General features: G+C 41.2%; 1 protein-coding gene across 2 annotated transcripts in view; it reads left to right on the forward strand.

Annotated features, from left to right (window-relative positions):
• The window catches only part of LOC115366774 (N-acylneuraminate cytidylyltransferase-like), a 71957-nt gene extending 59939 nt beyond the window's left edge, over positions 1-12018 (forward strand). For both annotated transcript variants that reach the window (XM_030062395.1, XM_030062394.1), the window contains 2 exons: positions 10966-11131; positions 11509-12018. In XM_030062395.1, coding sequence (XP_029918255.1) covers positions 10966-11131; positions 11509-11723 — 381 coding nt within the window. In that variant the 3' untranslated portion in view covers positions 11724-12018. The remainder of the gene's footprint in view (positions 1-10965; positions 11132-11508) is intronic.
• The last annotated feature ends 4381 nt before the right edge of the window (positions 12019-16399 follow it).

Here is a 16399-nt window from a genome sequence, read left to right on the forward strand (position 1 = left end):
ACCGGTGGAGGGGAGGAGAGAAGGCGTGGAGTGGGTTTGACACAGCCGATTCACATTTAACCAATCAAATGAGCCCCTGTCCTTGCCTTTAAAATGTGCTGCGTGAAGGCGTAATGAAAGTTTACACAACTGACATGGAGGTCTGTTGCCGCAGGTGGAGCAGAGCTCAGGAGACAGGCACGGAGCAGAGACCGGCGAGCAGTGCGAACACGTCACCAAAACCTCACAGGCAGGCTTCCGGAATGTCAGACACATGAACAATGCAATAAATACCGAAAAAAACACTATTCAATGCTACGATCACAATCAGCACATACATATATCTCCATATCAACTGTCCCGTCACAACTGATGTCAGATCAAAGGAGATTGGCACCGTTTGTGCTGATTGTGAGGTTTTGGTAATGTGCGGCAGTCAGCCAAACTTCCACTGCGCCGGCTCCGCTCCGCCTTGCGCAGAAAGTAGACGTGGTTTCAGATGGCGAGCTTTTGGCGCACCTCGGCGACGCCCTTTGGCACGAAACTGTCACTGCGCCAAGCTGAATCTGTCAGCACCTCCCCCCGCTGCGCCGCCACTCCCATCTCGGTGCACCTCGGTCTGCAAAACTTGGACACTGTCCGCCTCTCAAGTTTCGCCGGTCGAAACTAGCTCTGCGCGGGGTTCACCTCACTGCGCCACCCCGCGCTGCACCGGGAAACTAGAGCCCAAAGAGTCACTTCTGCTGCTGAGGATAAGTTCATCCAAGTCACCAGCCTTAGAAATCGCAAGTTAACAGCACCTCACATTAGAGCCCAGATAAATGCCACACAGAGTTCAAGTGGCAGACAAATTGCTACATCAACTGTTAAGAGGAGACTGTGCGAATCAGGCCTTTATGGTTAAATAGCTGCTAAGAAACCACTACTAAAGAAAACCAACAAGCAGAACAGATTTGTTTGGGCCAAGAAAAACAAGGAATGGACATTAGACTGGTGGAAATCTGTGCTTCAGTCTGATGAGTCCAAATTTGAGATCTTTGGTTTCACCCAGAAAAGGTGAATGGATGGTCTCTACATGCATGGTTCCCACCGTGAAGTATGATTCTGATTCTCTCGATGAGCTTCAAGACGTAGTCACCTGAAATGGTTTTCACTTCACAGGTGTGCCTTATCAGGGTTAATTAGTGGAATTTCTTGCTTTATCAATGGGGTTGGGACCATCAGTTGTGTTGTACAGAAGTCAGGTTACTACACAGCTGACAGCCCTATTGGACAACTGTTAAAATTCATATTATGGCAAGAACCAATCAGCTAACTAAAGAAAAACGACAGTCCATCATTACTTTAAGAAATGAAGGTCAGTCAGGCCGGAAAATTGCAAAAACTTTAAATGTGTCCCCAAGTGGAGTCGCAAAAACCATCAAGCGCTACAATGAAACTGGCACACATGAGGACCGACCCAGGAGAGGAAGACCAAGAGTCACCTCTGCTTCTGAGGACAAGTTCATCTGAGTCACCAGCCTCAGAAATCGCAAGTTAACAGCAGCTCAGATCAGAGAGCAGATAAATGCCACACAGAGTTCTAGCAGCAGACCCATCTCTAGAACAACTGTTAAGAGGAGACTGCGCCAATCAGGCCTTCATGGTCAAATAGCTGCTAGGAAACCACTGCTAAGGAGAGGCAACAAGCAGAAGAGATTTGTTTGGGCCAAGAAACACAAGGAATGGACATTAGACCCGTGGAAATCTGTGCTTTGGTCTGATGAGTCCAAATTTGAGATCTTTGGTTCCAACTGCCGTGTCTTTGTGAGACGCAGAAAAGGTGAACAGATGGATTCCACATGCCTGGTTCCCACTGTGAAGCATGGAGGAGGAGGTGTGATGGTGTGGGGGTGTTTTGCTGGTGACACTGTTGGGGATTTATTTAAAATTGGAGGCACACTGAACCAGCATGGCTACCACAGCATCCTGCAGCGACATGCCATCCCATCCGGTTTGCGTTTAGTTGGACCATCATTTATTTTTCAACAGGACAATGACCCCAAACACACCTCCAGGCTGTGTAAGGGCTATTTGACCAAGAAGGAGAGTGATGGAGTGCTGCGGCAGATGACCTGGCCTCAGGGCCGGGTCTAGCCAGGCATGTATGAGGGGGCAGCCACAAACGTTGAGGGGGCATTGTGCTCCAGCACCTTTTACCATGTCTAACTGAATATATTTTGGGGGATTTAGTTTGAGGGGGCACAACATTTATTTGAGGGCGCCAGGCCCCCTCTTGCCCCTGCGTAGACCCGGCCCTGCCTGGCCTCCACAGTCACCGGACCTGAACCCAATCGAGATGGTTTGGGGTGAGCTGGACCGCAGAGTGAAGGCAAAAGGGCCAACAAGTGCTAAACACCTCTGGGAACTCCTTCAAGACTGTTGGAAAACCATTTCAGGTGACTACCTCTTGAAGCTCATCGAGAGAATGCCAAGAGTGTGCAAAGCAGTAATCAGAGCAAAGGGTGGCTATTTTGAAGAAACTAGAATATAAAACATGTTTTCAGTTATTTCACATAAGTACATAACTCCACGTGTTCATTCATAGTTTTGACTCCTTCAGTGAGAATCTACAATGTAAATAGTCATGAAAATAAAGAAAACGCATTGAATGAGAAGGTGTGTCCAAACTTTTGGGCTGTACTGTATATCAGTATCAATATATCTATATCTATATCTATCTATCTATCTATCTATGTGTATATACATATATTTATACACTATATTGCCAAAAGTATTCGCTCGGCTGCCTTCACACACATATGAACATGAGTGACATCCCATTCTTAAACCATAGGATTTAATATGATGTGGGCCCATCCTTTGCAGCTATAACAGCTTCAACTCTTCTAGGAAGGCTTTCCACAAGGTTTAGGAGTGTGTTTATGGGAATTTTTGACCATTCTTCCAGAAGTGCATTTGTGAGGTCAAACACTGATGTTGGACAAGAAGGCCTGGCTCGCAGTCTCCACTCTAATTCATCCCAAAGGTGTTCTCTCGGGTTGAGGTCAGGACTCTGTGCAGGCCAGTCAAGTTCTTCCACACCAAACTCGCTTATCCATGTCTTTATGGACCTTGCTTTGTTCACTGGTGCGCAGTCGTGTTGGAACAGGAAGGGCCATCTCCAAACTGTTCCCACAAAGTTGGGAGCATGAAATTGTCCAAAATGTCTTTGTATGCTGAAGCATTAAGAGTTCCTTTCACTGGAACTAAGGGGCCGAGCCCAACGTCCGAAAAACAACCCCACACCATAATCCCCCCTCCACCAAACTTTACACTTGGCACAATGCAGTCAGACAAGTACCGTTCTCTTGGCAACCACCAAACCCAGACTCGTCCATCAGATTGCCAGACGGAGAAGCGTGACTCGTCACTGCAGAGAACACGTGTCCACTGCTCTAGAGTCCAGTGGCGGTGTGCTTTACACCGCTGCATCCGATGCTTTGCATTGTGCTTGGTGATGTAAGGCTTGGATGCAGCTGCTCGGCCATGGAAACCCATTCCATGAAGCTCTCTACGCACTGCTCTTGAGCTAATCTGAAGATCACATGAAGTTTAAAGGTCTCAAGCTATTGACTCTGCAGAAAGTTGGCGTCCTCTGCGCACTATACGTCTCAGCATCCGCTGACCCCGCTCTGTGATTTTACGTGGCCTACCACTCCGTGGCTGAGTTGCTGTCGTTCCCAATCGCTTCTACTTTGTTATAGTACCACTAACAGTTGATTGTGGAATATTTAGTAGCGAGGAAGTTTCACAACTGGACTTACTGCACAGGTGGCATCCTATTACATTACTATTACAGCACCATGCTGGAATTCACTGAGCTCCTGAGAGCGACCCATTCTTTCGCAAATGTTTGTAGAAGTAGTCTGCATGCCTAGGTGCTTGATTTTATACACCTGTGGTCATGGAAGTGATTGGAACACCTGAATTCAATGATTTGGATAGATGAGCGAATACTTTTGGCAATATAGTGTATATAGATAGATAGATAGATAGATAGATATGACTAGGGCTGCAACTAACAACTATTTTGATAGTCCGGTAGTCATCAGTTATTGAAACGATTAGTCTACTAATTGTATATTTGATTGCAAAATTACTAAATTATTAAATTAAATTACTAAATTATTTAGTTATTAAGCTTTTAAATTCACTTGGAGGTTCTTTTAAGTTTGTGCTAACTAACAATAAAGGCAATATACACTCACCTGTATAACCTAATACAATCCAATAAGACTGCTCTGCCATAGTTTACTTTTATGACACCTATTATGCTCAGTTTTTATTTTTGTCACAGTAATAGAGGTGTTAATTCAGTTATATGGTTGGCATTGAGCTCATGGGTAGTGGTGCTGTTGTACTGGACTGCATTTTATTGAGAGGTGTTTCTATTATTTTTTCCTCAGGAAAAATTTTAGAAACATCTCTCAATATAATGTAGTCCAGTACAAGACCTGTGCAAACTACAACCTCAATAATAAACATAAAATTAAATTTACACAATCTTTACAATGTCAAAATGACATTATGATCATTGTAAACTTTGTTAAAAGGTAGAATTTAAGGTAGAGCTGTTGCATTGAACTGCATTAGATTTTACAGGTCAACCTAATAAAGAGGCCTCAGAGTGTATATGGCTTCTTCATTCAAAAAATCTTTTGTCTTTTATCTGTTGCTGATTTAGCTACTACTAATATAAAAGATTTAAAAAAAAAAAAAAAAGAAAAAAGAAAAATCAGTATCAAGTGTTCATCCATTTAAAATTAATAGGTATTTGTTCAGTAAATTGATTCAATTAATTGTCCGATTTTTAATTGGAGAGTTAACCTGCATTATGATAATGTCTTTAGTTGTACACAGTTTTTTTTACATGAGCAAAATTAACACGTGGACCTGAATCAGCACAACATTTTTTATACCAAGATACCAAGGTTTCTCCACTGTAAAAAACAACAGTATCAAGCCTGGATGGAGTGCATGAAGGATTCCCAGCTATAGACAGCAGGAATGAGAGTGAACAGATCCCAAAATGTGTCTTAATTTGTTTCCATATTCTGACCATACTATTAATGATGTTATCATTATAAATAGATTTATCTAGAGCAACTGGGGCTAGGATCACTGCACCCAGACTATATAGACGGCATAGATCTTGTTCCAGCTGTAATCAATGATGGGGTTAAGCTAGGTTGTCTAACCGCATTGAAATTGTTTACATATTGGAAGCCCAATAATAAAGACAGAGGTCAGGGAGGGCCAGGCCACCATTTCGTTTTGGTGAGGTGAGGTGAGCTTTTTTAATTCTATGACTTTTATAATCCCAGATGAAGGGAAGGATGATAGAATCTAAATGTTTGAAAAATGTTTTGGGCAAGAACATGGGGAGGCATTGGAAGAGGTACAGCAGCTGAGGAAGGAATATCATTTTAATTGTATTAGTTCTACCAGTCAGGGAGATAGGAAATGATCTCCAAAATTGAATATTAGCTTGTAATTTGGCCAGAAGAGGTGGATAATTGGCCTTAAAGAGACAAGAGAATTCTTTGGTAATCTGAATTCCAAGATAGGTAAATGTCTCAGAGGAAATTCTGAATGGGAAATTTTGTATGAAAGATAAATCTTGTAACCCAACAGGCATTAGTTCGCTTTCGGTCCAATTAATCCTTTAGCCTGAAAAGCTTCCAAACAAGTTTATTTTATCCAGTATAACAGGGATTCTACATTGAGGTTTGGTAATGAATAACAGAACGTCGTCTGCATATAGTGATAAAGCCATGAATCTGTACGAATTGATTCTGCAAGGGGCTCGATAGCCAGCGTGAACAGTAGCGGCGAAAGGGGGCCACCCTGTCTTGTGCCACTAAACAGACTGAAGTGTGGGGATAACATTCTGTTAGTTAATATTTGAGCTTTGGGATTTTTCTACAGAAGTTTAATCCATGAAATAAATTTATCTCCTAAATTGAATTTGTTCAGCACGGCAAATAAGTAAGACCATTCTACCTGGCCTTTTCAGCGTCAAGAGAGATGACCACAAGATCACTTATACTAAACTTAGAATGATACATTATGTTAAAAAGGTGTCTAAGATTGGAAAAAGAATTTCTACCAGGGATAAATCCAGATTGATCTGGGTCCATCAGCGTGCTCATAAACCTGCTTAGTCTGTTAGTTAATATTTTAGCCAATATTTTCTCATCCACATTAAGGAGAGAGATAGGCCTGTATCCTCCAACCTCTTCCAGGTCCTTGCCTTTCTTTGTAATCATTACTATAACTGCTTCATTAAATGTTGGTGGAAGAGATTCATTTTCAAGACTAAACACAGAGTACGCTGTCTATACCTCACCTTAAGTCTTCTTGAGTCCTTTTGGTATAGAAACAAAAACAAATAATAGTCCGATCTACACCTCTAAGTCCTGTCAACCATTTCAGTAACTGCCGATTCTCCTGAAGGCTTGCAGTTTGTCTTTGTACCAAGTTTTGCTGCCACTGATCCTTGCCCAGTCTTGACTTGACTCCAGGTTAGGCACTTGATCTTCTCCATCCAGTCCTCCACTGGTTTGACGACTGTCACTTGAAAACCCCTCGCCACCATGTCTTTAGTCACCTCCTCTGCTGTGTTATATTTGCCCATTTCTCCCTCATAAAACACACGAAGTCTGGCTGGAAACGGTGTTGGAAGTGTTTTTTCTTCTCCCTCAGTACTTTCTTGGCTTCCATGTGACAGATACAGGAAATCATTGCTGCCACAAGCCATCACACTGTACAATAACTCACACCTGTCTGACAGAGACTCACTACTCTCTGCTGTATAGTTCTGTTTTTAACACTCCATTACTCAGCACCTTAATTGTTTTATTTATTAACCCACTACTCAGCACCTGACTTGTTTATTTTATTATCCAGTACTCAGCACCTTAACTGTTTATTTATTATCCATCTCCCAGCACCTTAACTGTTTATTCATTGGGAGTGGTGATTCCATGGGGCCGAATCAAGTCTGACAGTTCCTGAATCCCAGTACCGGGCATCGGGTTCTGCCACTTGGTTTCTTGGCTTCATGGTTTCAAGCTTACTCTGTGCCATACTATCTACTATCTGTATATTTCATATTTCATATTTATTATTACCATCGGTATATCTCACATTTCAACATCTCATATTCTTAGGTTAGTTTATTGTATATACTTAGTCTTTATTGTCTTTATTGTATATATTTAGTATATTTAGTCTCTATTGTATATCACTGATTCTTGAGAATTTGGATAAATCATGTCCCACTAAGAAAAATGCTATTTCTGCTGGATTTTACAACATTTTAATGAATAAAAAGAATCAAGGGCATAATCAGGGGGTCCTTTGCACATTTGTAAGTTTTTTTCATAGGTTTATTTTTAATTTGTATTAATTTAATGATTATATGTTGGCCCATGGCCTACAAAACCAGTTGTCCTCGGATAGGAGATAATCATTTCAACTTGATTAAAACAACAAAAAGTAATAATTTCATTGAATGATATCTTTACCACATGAAAGAGTACATCATAATATGTATTAAAAACTACAAACAATGGGTTTTGAACAATATTTACTATTATTTTGTGGTTGCTCAAAATGTGTCCCAGATATTCATCACCACCGTCAGATATATATTTTTTAAAAAATTATAAAAAAAACTACAAGGTCAGTTACATTCCTGAGGACCCCTTTTCAAACCTTCAGCTCTACTGCACGCTTCAAGACCGCCCAGGCTCCTGGAAGTTTTCTATTTTCTCTTAAATCTCTTCATATTTTTGGACACTGCTACTGTCACAACCATAAATTGTCAACACTGTCACTTCTGTATAAAAATATTAAATTAGATTATGGAATAAATGTATAAGAGGTCTGATGTAGGTAGCAACAGGGCGAAAACAAGCTGGCTAATGTGAACAACTCATGCTTACTATGTGAAAGAGTACGTTTTTGTCACCACCGTCTGACGTCAGGTTTTCTGTCTGACGGTGATGACTGAAGTCTGAAAAATGCTTATAACAGTGCTCAGGATTCTTATTTTTTGTACCAAATAGTTAAATAAAGTTGTTAAGCAAGAAGCCATTGACTTGAGTGGTATAAATTTTGGAAATGTATGTTGTAATGAGGCCACTGTCACCACCGTCAGATTAGTGTCACCACCGTCAGAGGCAGTTATATTGGTTTTAAATGAATATGCTTACAATATGTTTCTTTGGTGCTGTTGAGTTATTAAAGTAATAGTCTCTTTAATACAAAAATATGTTTTTCAAATTAAAAAAAAAAAAAAAACATTACGGTGACGGTGTTGACAAAAACAAAGTAGCCTAATAACTGGAAAAACCTATTTTATGAAAAAAATGCAAAATGAGGAGGTTGCACCGGTACATTGCTAAACAGCCAAGACCTTGGCCTATAATGATATACCTTCAGATTTTGTAATTTAACGCACTTTTTTTTTTTCAAAATTAAAACCTGTTTTATCCAAATTCCCAAGAATCTGTGATATACTTTGTAATTTTATTTTATGTTTTTTATTGATGCTGCTGTAACGTGGGAATTTCCCAGTTTGGGATCAATAAAGTAAATCTATCTATCTATCTAGCTATCTATGTATTCCTTCCGTCTCCTCGATATCTACAGCGCATAATCATGATACAGAAAGACTCTCCTTCCCTCAAACATAAAGCCTTTTTTCTGCCATGCTACCTTGACTAGCTCTTCATTATCTCTGTAGCTTAGTAGTTTCACCACGATAGATCTTGGTGGGGAGTTGGTTGGTGGTCGTGAAGCCGATGCACGATCATCTCTCTCAATTTTCAGTTCCAATGACTGAGGAAGCTCTAGTTTGTCTATTAAGAGGGTCTTGACCAGGGCACCCCGGTGGCTCACTGGTAAGGCGCGCGCACCATGTACCAGGGCCTAGTCCTGAACGCAGCAACCGGGGTTCAAATCCGACTTCAGGACTCTCTCCTGCCTTTCCTGTCTATCTCTACTGTGACTGTCAAATAAAGCAGAAATGCCAAAAAATAATCTTAAAAAAAGAGGGTCTCGGCGAATGTGATCATGGATTGAGCGTTCTTCTCTGCTCCCTCCTTGACTTCATGAATCCTGACATTTTCTCGTCTTGAACACTCCTCTTGGTGACTGATACTATCCTTAATTTCTTTTCGAGTCTAAGTTTTGGCGAAAGTTCCTGCGTTCTTGTAGAATTGTCTCTAAGTTTGCCATATTTTGCGTAACTTGTACTTATTTGCTTTGGCAGGTCAAGTTTGGTTAATCCATCCGTCTATTCAGCTCAGCTTGATCACCTTTTGAATCGGCCAGTTCTCTTGTTCGTTTGGCCGACTTTTCCTCTCTCTCTCTCTCTCTCTCTCTCTCTCTTTCTCTCTCTCGCTCTCTCTCACTCTCTCTGTCCATCTCTCAACCTTTTTGGTCAAGAGCCGGGCTTTGCTTTAGGTTTCTGGCCCCGGTAAAAGGGCCAGGGGGAGATCATTTGGGAGGGGTGATGTGTGCCTGGTCACGTAGGCTAGAGAGATTAGCACTATATAAACTGATACATATAATAATAACCAGGACTCTGGCTGCGGTTTCCATGTATGCTGTGTGTACTGCAAGGCTGTTACTGGCGTCTGACTCCGATTTCTCCCTCAACACTGGGTGCTTGTCCAGCGATTTGTTTGTTCTTTCTCAGAGTTGCAGTGCTTCTAGCTGGCAGTTGGATAAGGTGCTGTGCTAGCTTCTGTGGCTGTTAGTGTAGGCCCTAGTTCCATCCTTGGTACAATGTTCCTACCAAGCAGCAGGTAAAGACAATGTCCCAGCTTCTATGGTTATTAGTGTCTCATCTCTGACACTGCTTTTCTCCCCTGCATAGACAATGCCCCTGGACATTGGCGCTAAATATAGCCTATTTTCTCTGCCATATCATGTCGTTGTTGCCTCATTTGTTTCTTATATCATTATCACTGTCCATGTTTCCATGTAACTGTCCATTTGATTGTTTGTCCTGACATGTATTCCATGCTCAGCTGTCCTAGTGAGGGAAACCCTCTGTCTGTCAAGACCAAGTTTAAAAAAAAAAAAAAAAACTTCAAAAGTGCATGGGTAAACCTGGCTATGTGACTTGTTTTTGTAGTAAAGCCCCTTGAGATATGCTTGTGATGAAGGGCTATATACATAACAAAATAAAGTTTGCACTCATCTAAGCTACAGGCAGCCATTGTTTTGTACCAGGAGAGACATCATCAACATGTTTTTCTTGGAAGTAACACCCCTTATAAATTCTGGCTAGCAACGGATTATGATTGTCCCACACACATTTCTATTCTCTGTTCTAAATTGCTATTTATGGAAGCTATACTGGGCAAAAAAAGTTCTGCACCGCTTTTTCAGTTTATAATTTCTCCCCTTTATTTATACCCAATAGTGTTGTATCCCCCCCCCCCCCCCCCCCCCCCCCCTCAAAAAGGGGGGGAGGGGACATGTTTAGCCATGTTGGCCATACCAATCGATTGACAACCCTTACAACTTATTTCTCATCGAAAAGGGGACTAATCAGGCTTTCTAACGGTATAAAAGACAACACCAGTCGGTATTGTTAAATGGGAGAAATGATAAACTGAAAAAATATTGCAGGGGATTTTGTCAAAAAAAAATTGGTCGCTTCCCACACAATTACCGGTGTCACTCATTCCAGAAATGCAGGATCTTTACAAGTTGTATCTCATTTGAAAGACGATGAATCAGGCTTTACAACGGTATAAGATACAACACTATTGGGTATAAATAAAGGGGAGAAATGAACTGAAAAAGCGGTGCAGAACTTTTTTGCCTAGTTTGTTACACCCTGAATTCCAAAATAAATCATGAGTAGAAGTTTCAAATTATCCAGGAGCACAATACTACTGCTGTCCTTGCATTCTCCCCCAGGTGGTGTTGTTGATCACTACTGAGGACCTAATGACCAAGGTATTGTCTGACAAACTGGCCCACAAAACAGGTTGCAAGGTGCGGCAGACAGGAGTGGAGATTCTGGGAGAGGTGAAGGGGATGTTGGAGGAGAGGAAGCTGGAATGGAAGGAGGTGGCTTACATGGGTAAAGCATGGGTTGTACCCGTGATTGTTATACATCAATATGGGAAAAAAGAAAGCAGCATGGTTTTACTTGAATCCAGTCCATCTTAAAAGGATTGTAGCTTATTGTCATAGTGCTCACACCAATGAATATATGGATAGAACAGTTAATTATTACATTTGTCATGACCATTTGTAGGATTAGAATAATACATTAATTTATGTAATATTTATTTGGTTATTTTAAGCTTTATTTTGGGCTAAATCAACCACATTAGTGCATCATTAGTTTAAAGTGAAGGATCTTTATGGAAATGGAGTAATAGATTGAGTAATGTGAGTCATATTTCTTTTTCTCTATTCAACTTTCCTCTTCTCTCCCCATTTCTCTCCTGTCAGGTAATGATGAACCAGATGTCGTGTGTCTAAACCTTGCAGGTTTGAGTGCAGTACCTCGAGATGCCCCAGTGGTGGCAGTCAATGCTGCTAAATATATTTGCCACAGTCCTGGAGGAATGGGAGCTGTCAGGGAGTTTGCTGAACACATCTTGCTTCTGAAAAAGAAGGCAAAGTCTCAGATGGAACAGGACCGCATCCACCGACAGAACTTCTAACTTTAAATTCAATTTACAATGTGCATGGAAAAGATTCAAAAAGTGCACGTTTGTACATATTTGAAGTACAGGGAAATAAATATCCTAATTATAGGATATTAATGTTAACATTAAAAATTATGCAGCTGATGCACACTGTATCCAAGTAATGCAGTATTCCACCTTAGACTGGATAAAAAGAGACACATTGGACTTATTCAAGTTGAATAGTGGGCAGTGGTAACACAAACTATGTTCAAACACAAAGTACTTGTGTTAATAAAAAGTTAATGTATGTGAAAGTATTGGTGTGAATTATACTCACTGATTACATTACTCCAACACAATTTAGCTATTTTATTTTAATTATATTGCAGTTATTTTAGTTACATGGGTCTGTCACTTTCGAATAAAGCAAAAATGTAAAAAAAATAAAAAATAAAAAATAAAATATATATATGTGTGTGTGTGTGTGTGTGTGTGTGTGTGTGTGTGTGTGTGTGTATATGTATGTATGTATGTGTGTGTGTATGATATACAGTACACACACATATATATCTATATATCTATATCTATATATAGATATAGAAATAGATATATAGATAGATAGATGTATATATAGATATATAGATATATGTATGTATGTATGTATGTGTAATAGACAAATCTTTATGTGTGTGTCTGTGACTCAGTTATCTTTGTGACAGTATGTCCCATCATCTTCAGACTTGGCAGATGTGTTGCAGAGGACCCTCCGCAGTGCTGTGGCGAGTATGAGTATTTATTGCTCAATAGCTGCAAAAACTGGTTTTATTTTGTTATTCTTAATGTGAGGGCCCAGACAGTTTACAGTGCACACATGCTGCAGTGTCACAAGACACTGCGCTATTTCTGTGCTATCACACACATACTACTATCAGAGCAGAGCAGCACACCGTTACCCACAGCCTAACATTATCAGAACAGAGAGGTGAATTCCGCCACGTACACTGTATATTTGTAAGTGGTGCTGCTTTGAAAGAGAGCTAAATAGATAGATAGATAGAATTTTATTGTCTGACCCAGAAGGTGCCAGAAATTTTTCTTTGACAAGGCTCAAAAAGTCTTACATGTATACACACACACACACACACAGTAGGCATCAAAGACAACAGAAACAACAACTACAGTACTCATAAATAAATAAAAGACACATACAAACACACAAGCACACTATTTCTTAAAAGCAGGGAGAAGGGAAAGGACTGTCTCCAAGTTAACCTTTTGAGCTGTTGAGGGCTGTGACTGCAGATGGAATGAGTGATTTTTTGTAGATCGTTTTCCTGGCCCGTGGAACTATGTATCTTCTGCCTGATGGGAGGAGGGTGAATGAGTGATGGAGCGGATGGGAGGGTTCCTCTGTGATCAGGATGGCTTTCCTCAACACAGAGCGCTCATACAGATGGGACAGTGGGGTTTGTAGTGATCCAATTATTTTGCTGGCTTGGTCAGTGATGCGTGAGAGTTTTATTTTCTGTTTGCTGGTGAGGAAGCTGTACCAAGATGTGATATTGAAGGTGAGAATGGATTCTATGAGTGACCGGTAAACCATTGTTAGAGTCTTTTTGCTGATGTTGAAGTGCCTCAGCTTCCGGAGAAGATGGAGACGCTGGAGGGCTTTGCTGTAGATGGTGTCGGAGTGTGTTTGGAATGAAAGGCGGGTATCCATCTGTGTACCCAGATATTTAAAGCAGTCCACTTGTTCAACCTCTTCTCCCTGGACAGTCAGAGGTTTAAAAAGCTGAGGGGTAATTGCTGGCCTGTCCTTGCTCACACAGCAGCACAGTTCCTTGGTCTTTTGCATGTTAAGTTCCAGTGATTTCTCATTAAAAGTTGCGACCAGGTCGTTGACTGCCAGTTGGTACTAGATGGGAGCCACCATACTGTCCATGTGGGCTACCAGGGCCATGTCCTCAGCATATTTAAAAAGACTCATTCCCTCCCTGCTGCAGGTGATGTCATTCGTGTATGCAGAGAACAGAATGGGAGATAGAACACAACCTTGTGGGAGCCCTGTGTTTAAAACCAGTTTACTGGATTTAGCACCGTTTAAAAGCACTTGCTGTGGTCTTTCCGTTAAAAAGTCTTTTATCCATAAGATCAAAGTTGGGTGGATCTGTAGGTTCAGGAGGCAGTGCAGCAGTGTGTCAGTGTTTATGGTGTTAAAAGCAGAGGAGAAGTCCATAAATAAAATCCGAGTGTGTGGTTGTGCCGAGTCCATGTTTTCCACAACTGTATTTAAAAGAGTCAGGCTTGCATCCTCTACACCAGGGTCACACAACTTTCAAATTCATACTGCTGACTTGTTTGGCCATAACATTTAAGTCCTGTGATTTTCAGCTTGATATCATTAAGATTGACAATTACAGCAGGGGGAACGCATCCTGACAGCTTGGAGTATTACTGTCAGATACTGTTCCCCCTCCGTTCAATATGAAACCACGGTCACACAACTTTAAAATTCATACTGCTGACTTGTTTGGCCATAACAGGTAAGACATGTGATTTTCAGCTTGATATCATTAAAATTGACCATTACAGCAGGGGGAACGCATCCTGAAAGCTTGCAGTACTACTGTCAGATACTGTTCCCCCTCTGTTCAGTATGAAACCAGACTCACACAGCTGTAAAATTCATATGACTAACTTGGTTGCCCACAACAGGTAAGTCGTGTGATTTTCAATTTGATATCATTAAAATTGACCATTTCAGCAGGGGGAACGCATCCTGACAGCTTGAGTATTACTGTCAGATATTGTTCCCCCTCCGTTCAATATGAAACCAGTGTCACACAACACACATACTTTCTACTGTATCTCCATGTGTGCTTGACCTTTGGTGACCTCTCTCACCACACATGACCAACAGCCCAATAGGCCCCTGTTGACACCCTCTGGTACAGTAACAGTGCGCTTTTGACAGTGTAGGCAAAGAAACAGCCATCATCTTGACATCATTAATATTGACAATTACAGCAGGGGGAACACATCCTGACAGCTTGGAGTGTTACTGTCAGATATTGTTCCCCCTCCGTTCAATATGAAATCAGGGTCACACAACACACATACTTTCTACTGTATCTCCATGTGTGCTTGACCTTTGGTGACCTCTCTCGCCACACATGACCAACAGCCCAAAAGGCCCCTATTGACACCCTTTGGTACAGTAACAGTGCACTTTTGAATGCGTAGGCAAAGACACAACCATCAGCTTGACATCATTAATATTGACAATTACAGCACGGGGAACATATCCTGACAGCTTGGAGTATTACTGTCAGATACTGTTCCCCCTCTGTTCAATATGACACCAGGGTCACACAACTTTCAAATTCATACTGCTGACTTGTTTGGCCATAACATTTAAGTCCTGTGATTTTCAGCTTGATATCATTAAAACTGACCATTTCAGCAGGGGGAACGCATCCTGACAGCTTGGAGTATTACTGTCAGATATTGTTCCCCCTCTGTTCAATATGAAACCAGTGTCACACAACACACATACTTTATACTGTAAGGACATGTGTGCTTGACCTTTGGTGACCTCTCTCACCACACATGACCAACAGCCCAATAGGCCCCTGTTGACACCCTCTGGTATAGTAACAGTGCGCTTTTGACAGTGTAGGCAAAGAAACAGCCATCATCTTGACATCATTAATATTGACAATTATAGCAGGGGGAACACATCCTGACAACTTGGAATATTACTGTCAGATACTGTTCCCCTTCTGTTCAATATGACACCAGGGTCACACAACTTTCAAATTCATACTGCTGACTTGTTTGGCCATAACAGGTAAGACATGTGATTTTCAGCTTGATATCATTAAAATTGACCATTACAGCAGGGGGAACGCATCCTGAAAGCTTGCAGTACTACTGTCAGATACTGTTCCCCCTCTGTTCAGTATGAAACCAGACTCACACAGCTGTAAAATTCATACTGCTGACTTGTTTGGCCATAACATTTAAGTCCTGTGATTTTCAGCTTGATATCATTAAAACTGACCATTTCAGCAGGGGGAACGCATCCTGACAGCTTGGAGTATTACTGTCAGATATTGTTCCCCCTCTGTTCAATATGAAACCAGTGTCACACAACACACATACTTTCTACTGTAAGGACATGTGTGCTTGACCTTTGGTGACCTCTCTCACCACACATGACCAACAGCCCAATAGGCCCCTGTTGACACCCTTTGGTATAGTAACAGTGCGCTTTTGACAGTGTAGGCAAAGAAACAGCCATCATCTTGACATCATTAATATTGACAATTATAGCAGGGGGAACACATCCTGACAGCTTGGAATATTACTGTCAGATACTGTTCCCCTTCTGTTCAATATGACACCAGGGTCACACAACTTTCAAATTCATACTGCTGACTTGTTTGGCCATAACATTTAAGTCCTGTGATTTTCAGCTTGATATCATTAAGATTGACAATTACAGCAGGGGGAACGCATCCTGACAGCTTGGAGTATTACTGTCAGATACTGTTCCCCCTCCGTTCAATATGAAACCACGGTCACACAACTTTAAAATTCATACTGCTGACTTGTTTGGCCATAACAGGTAAGACATGTGATTTTCAGCTTGATATCATTAAAATTGACCATTACAGCAGGGGGAACGCATCCTGAAAGCTTGCAGT

This window comes from Myripristis murdjan, chromosome 10, assembly GCF_902150065.1.
Source record: "Myripristis murdjan chromosome 10, fMyrMur1.1, whole genome shotgun sequence".
Taxonomy (NCBI): domain Eukaryota; kingdom Metazoa; phylum Chordata; class Actinopteri; order Holocentriformes; family Holocentridae; genus Myripristis; species Myripristis murdjan.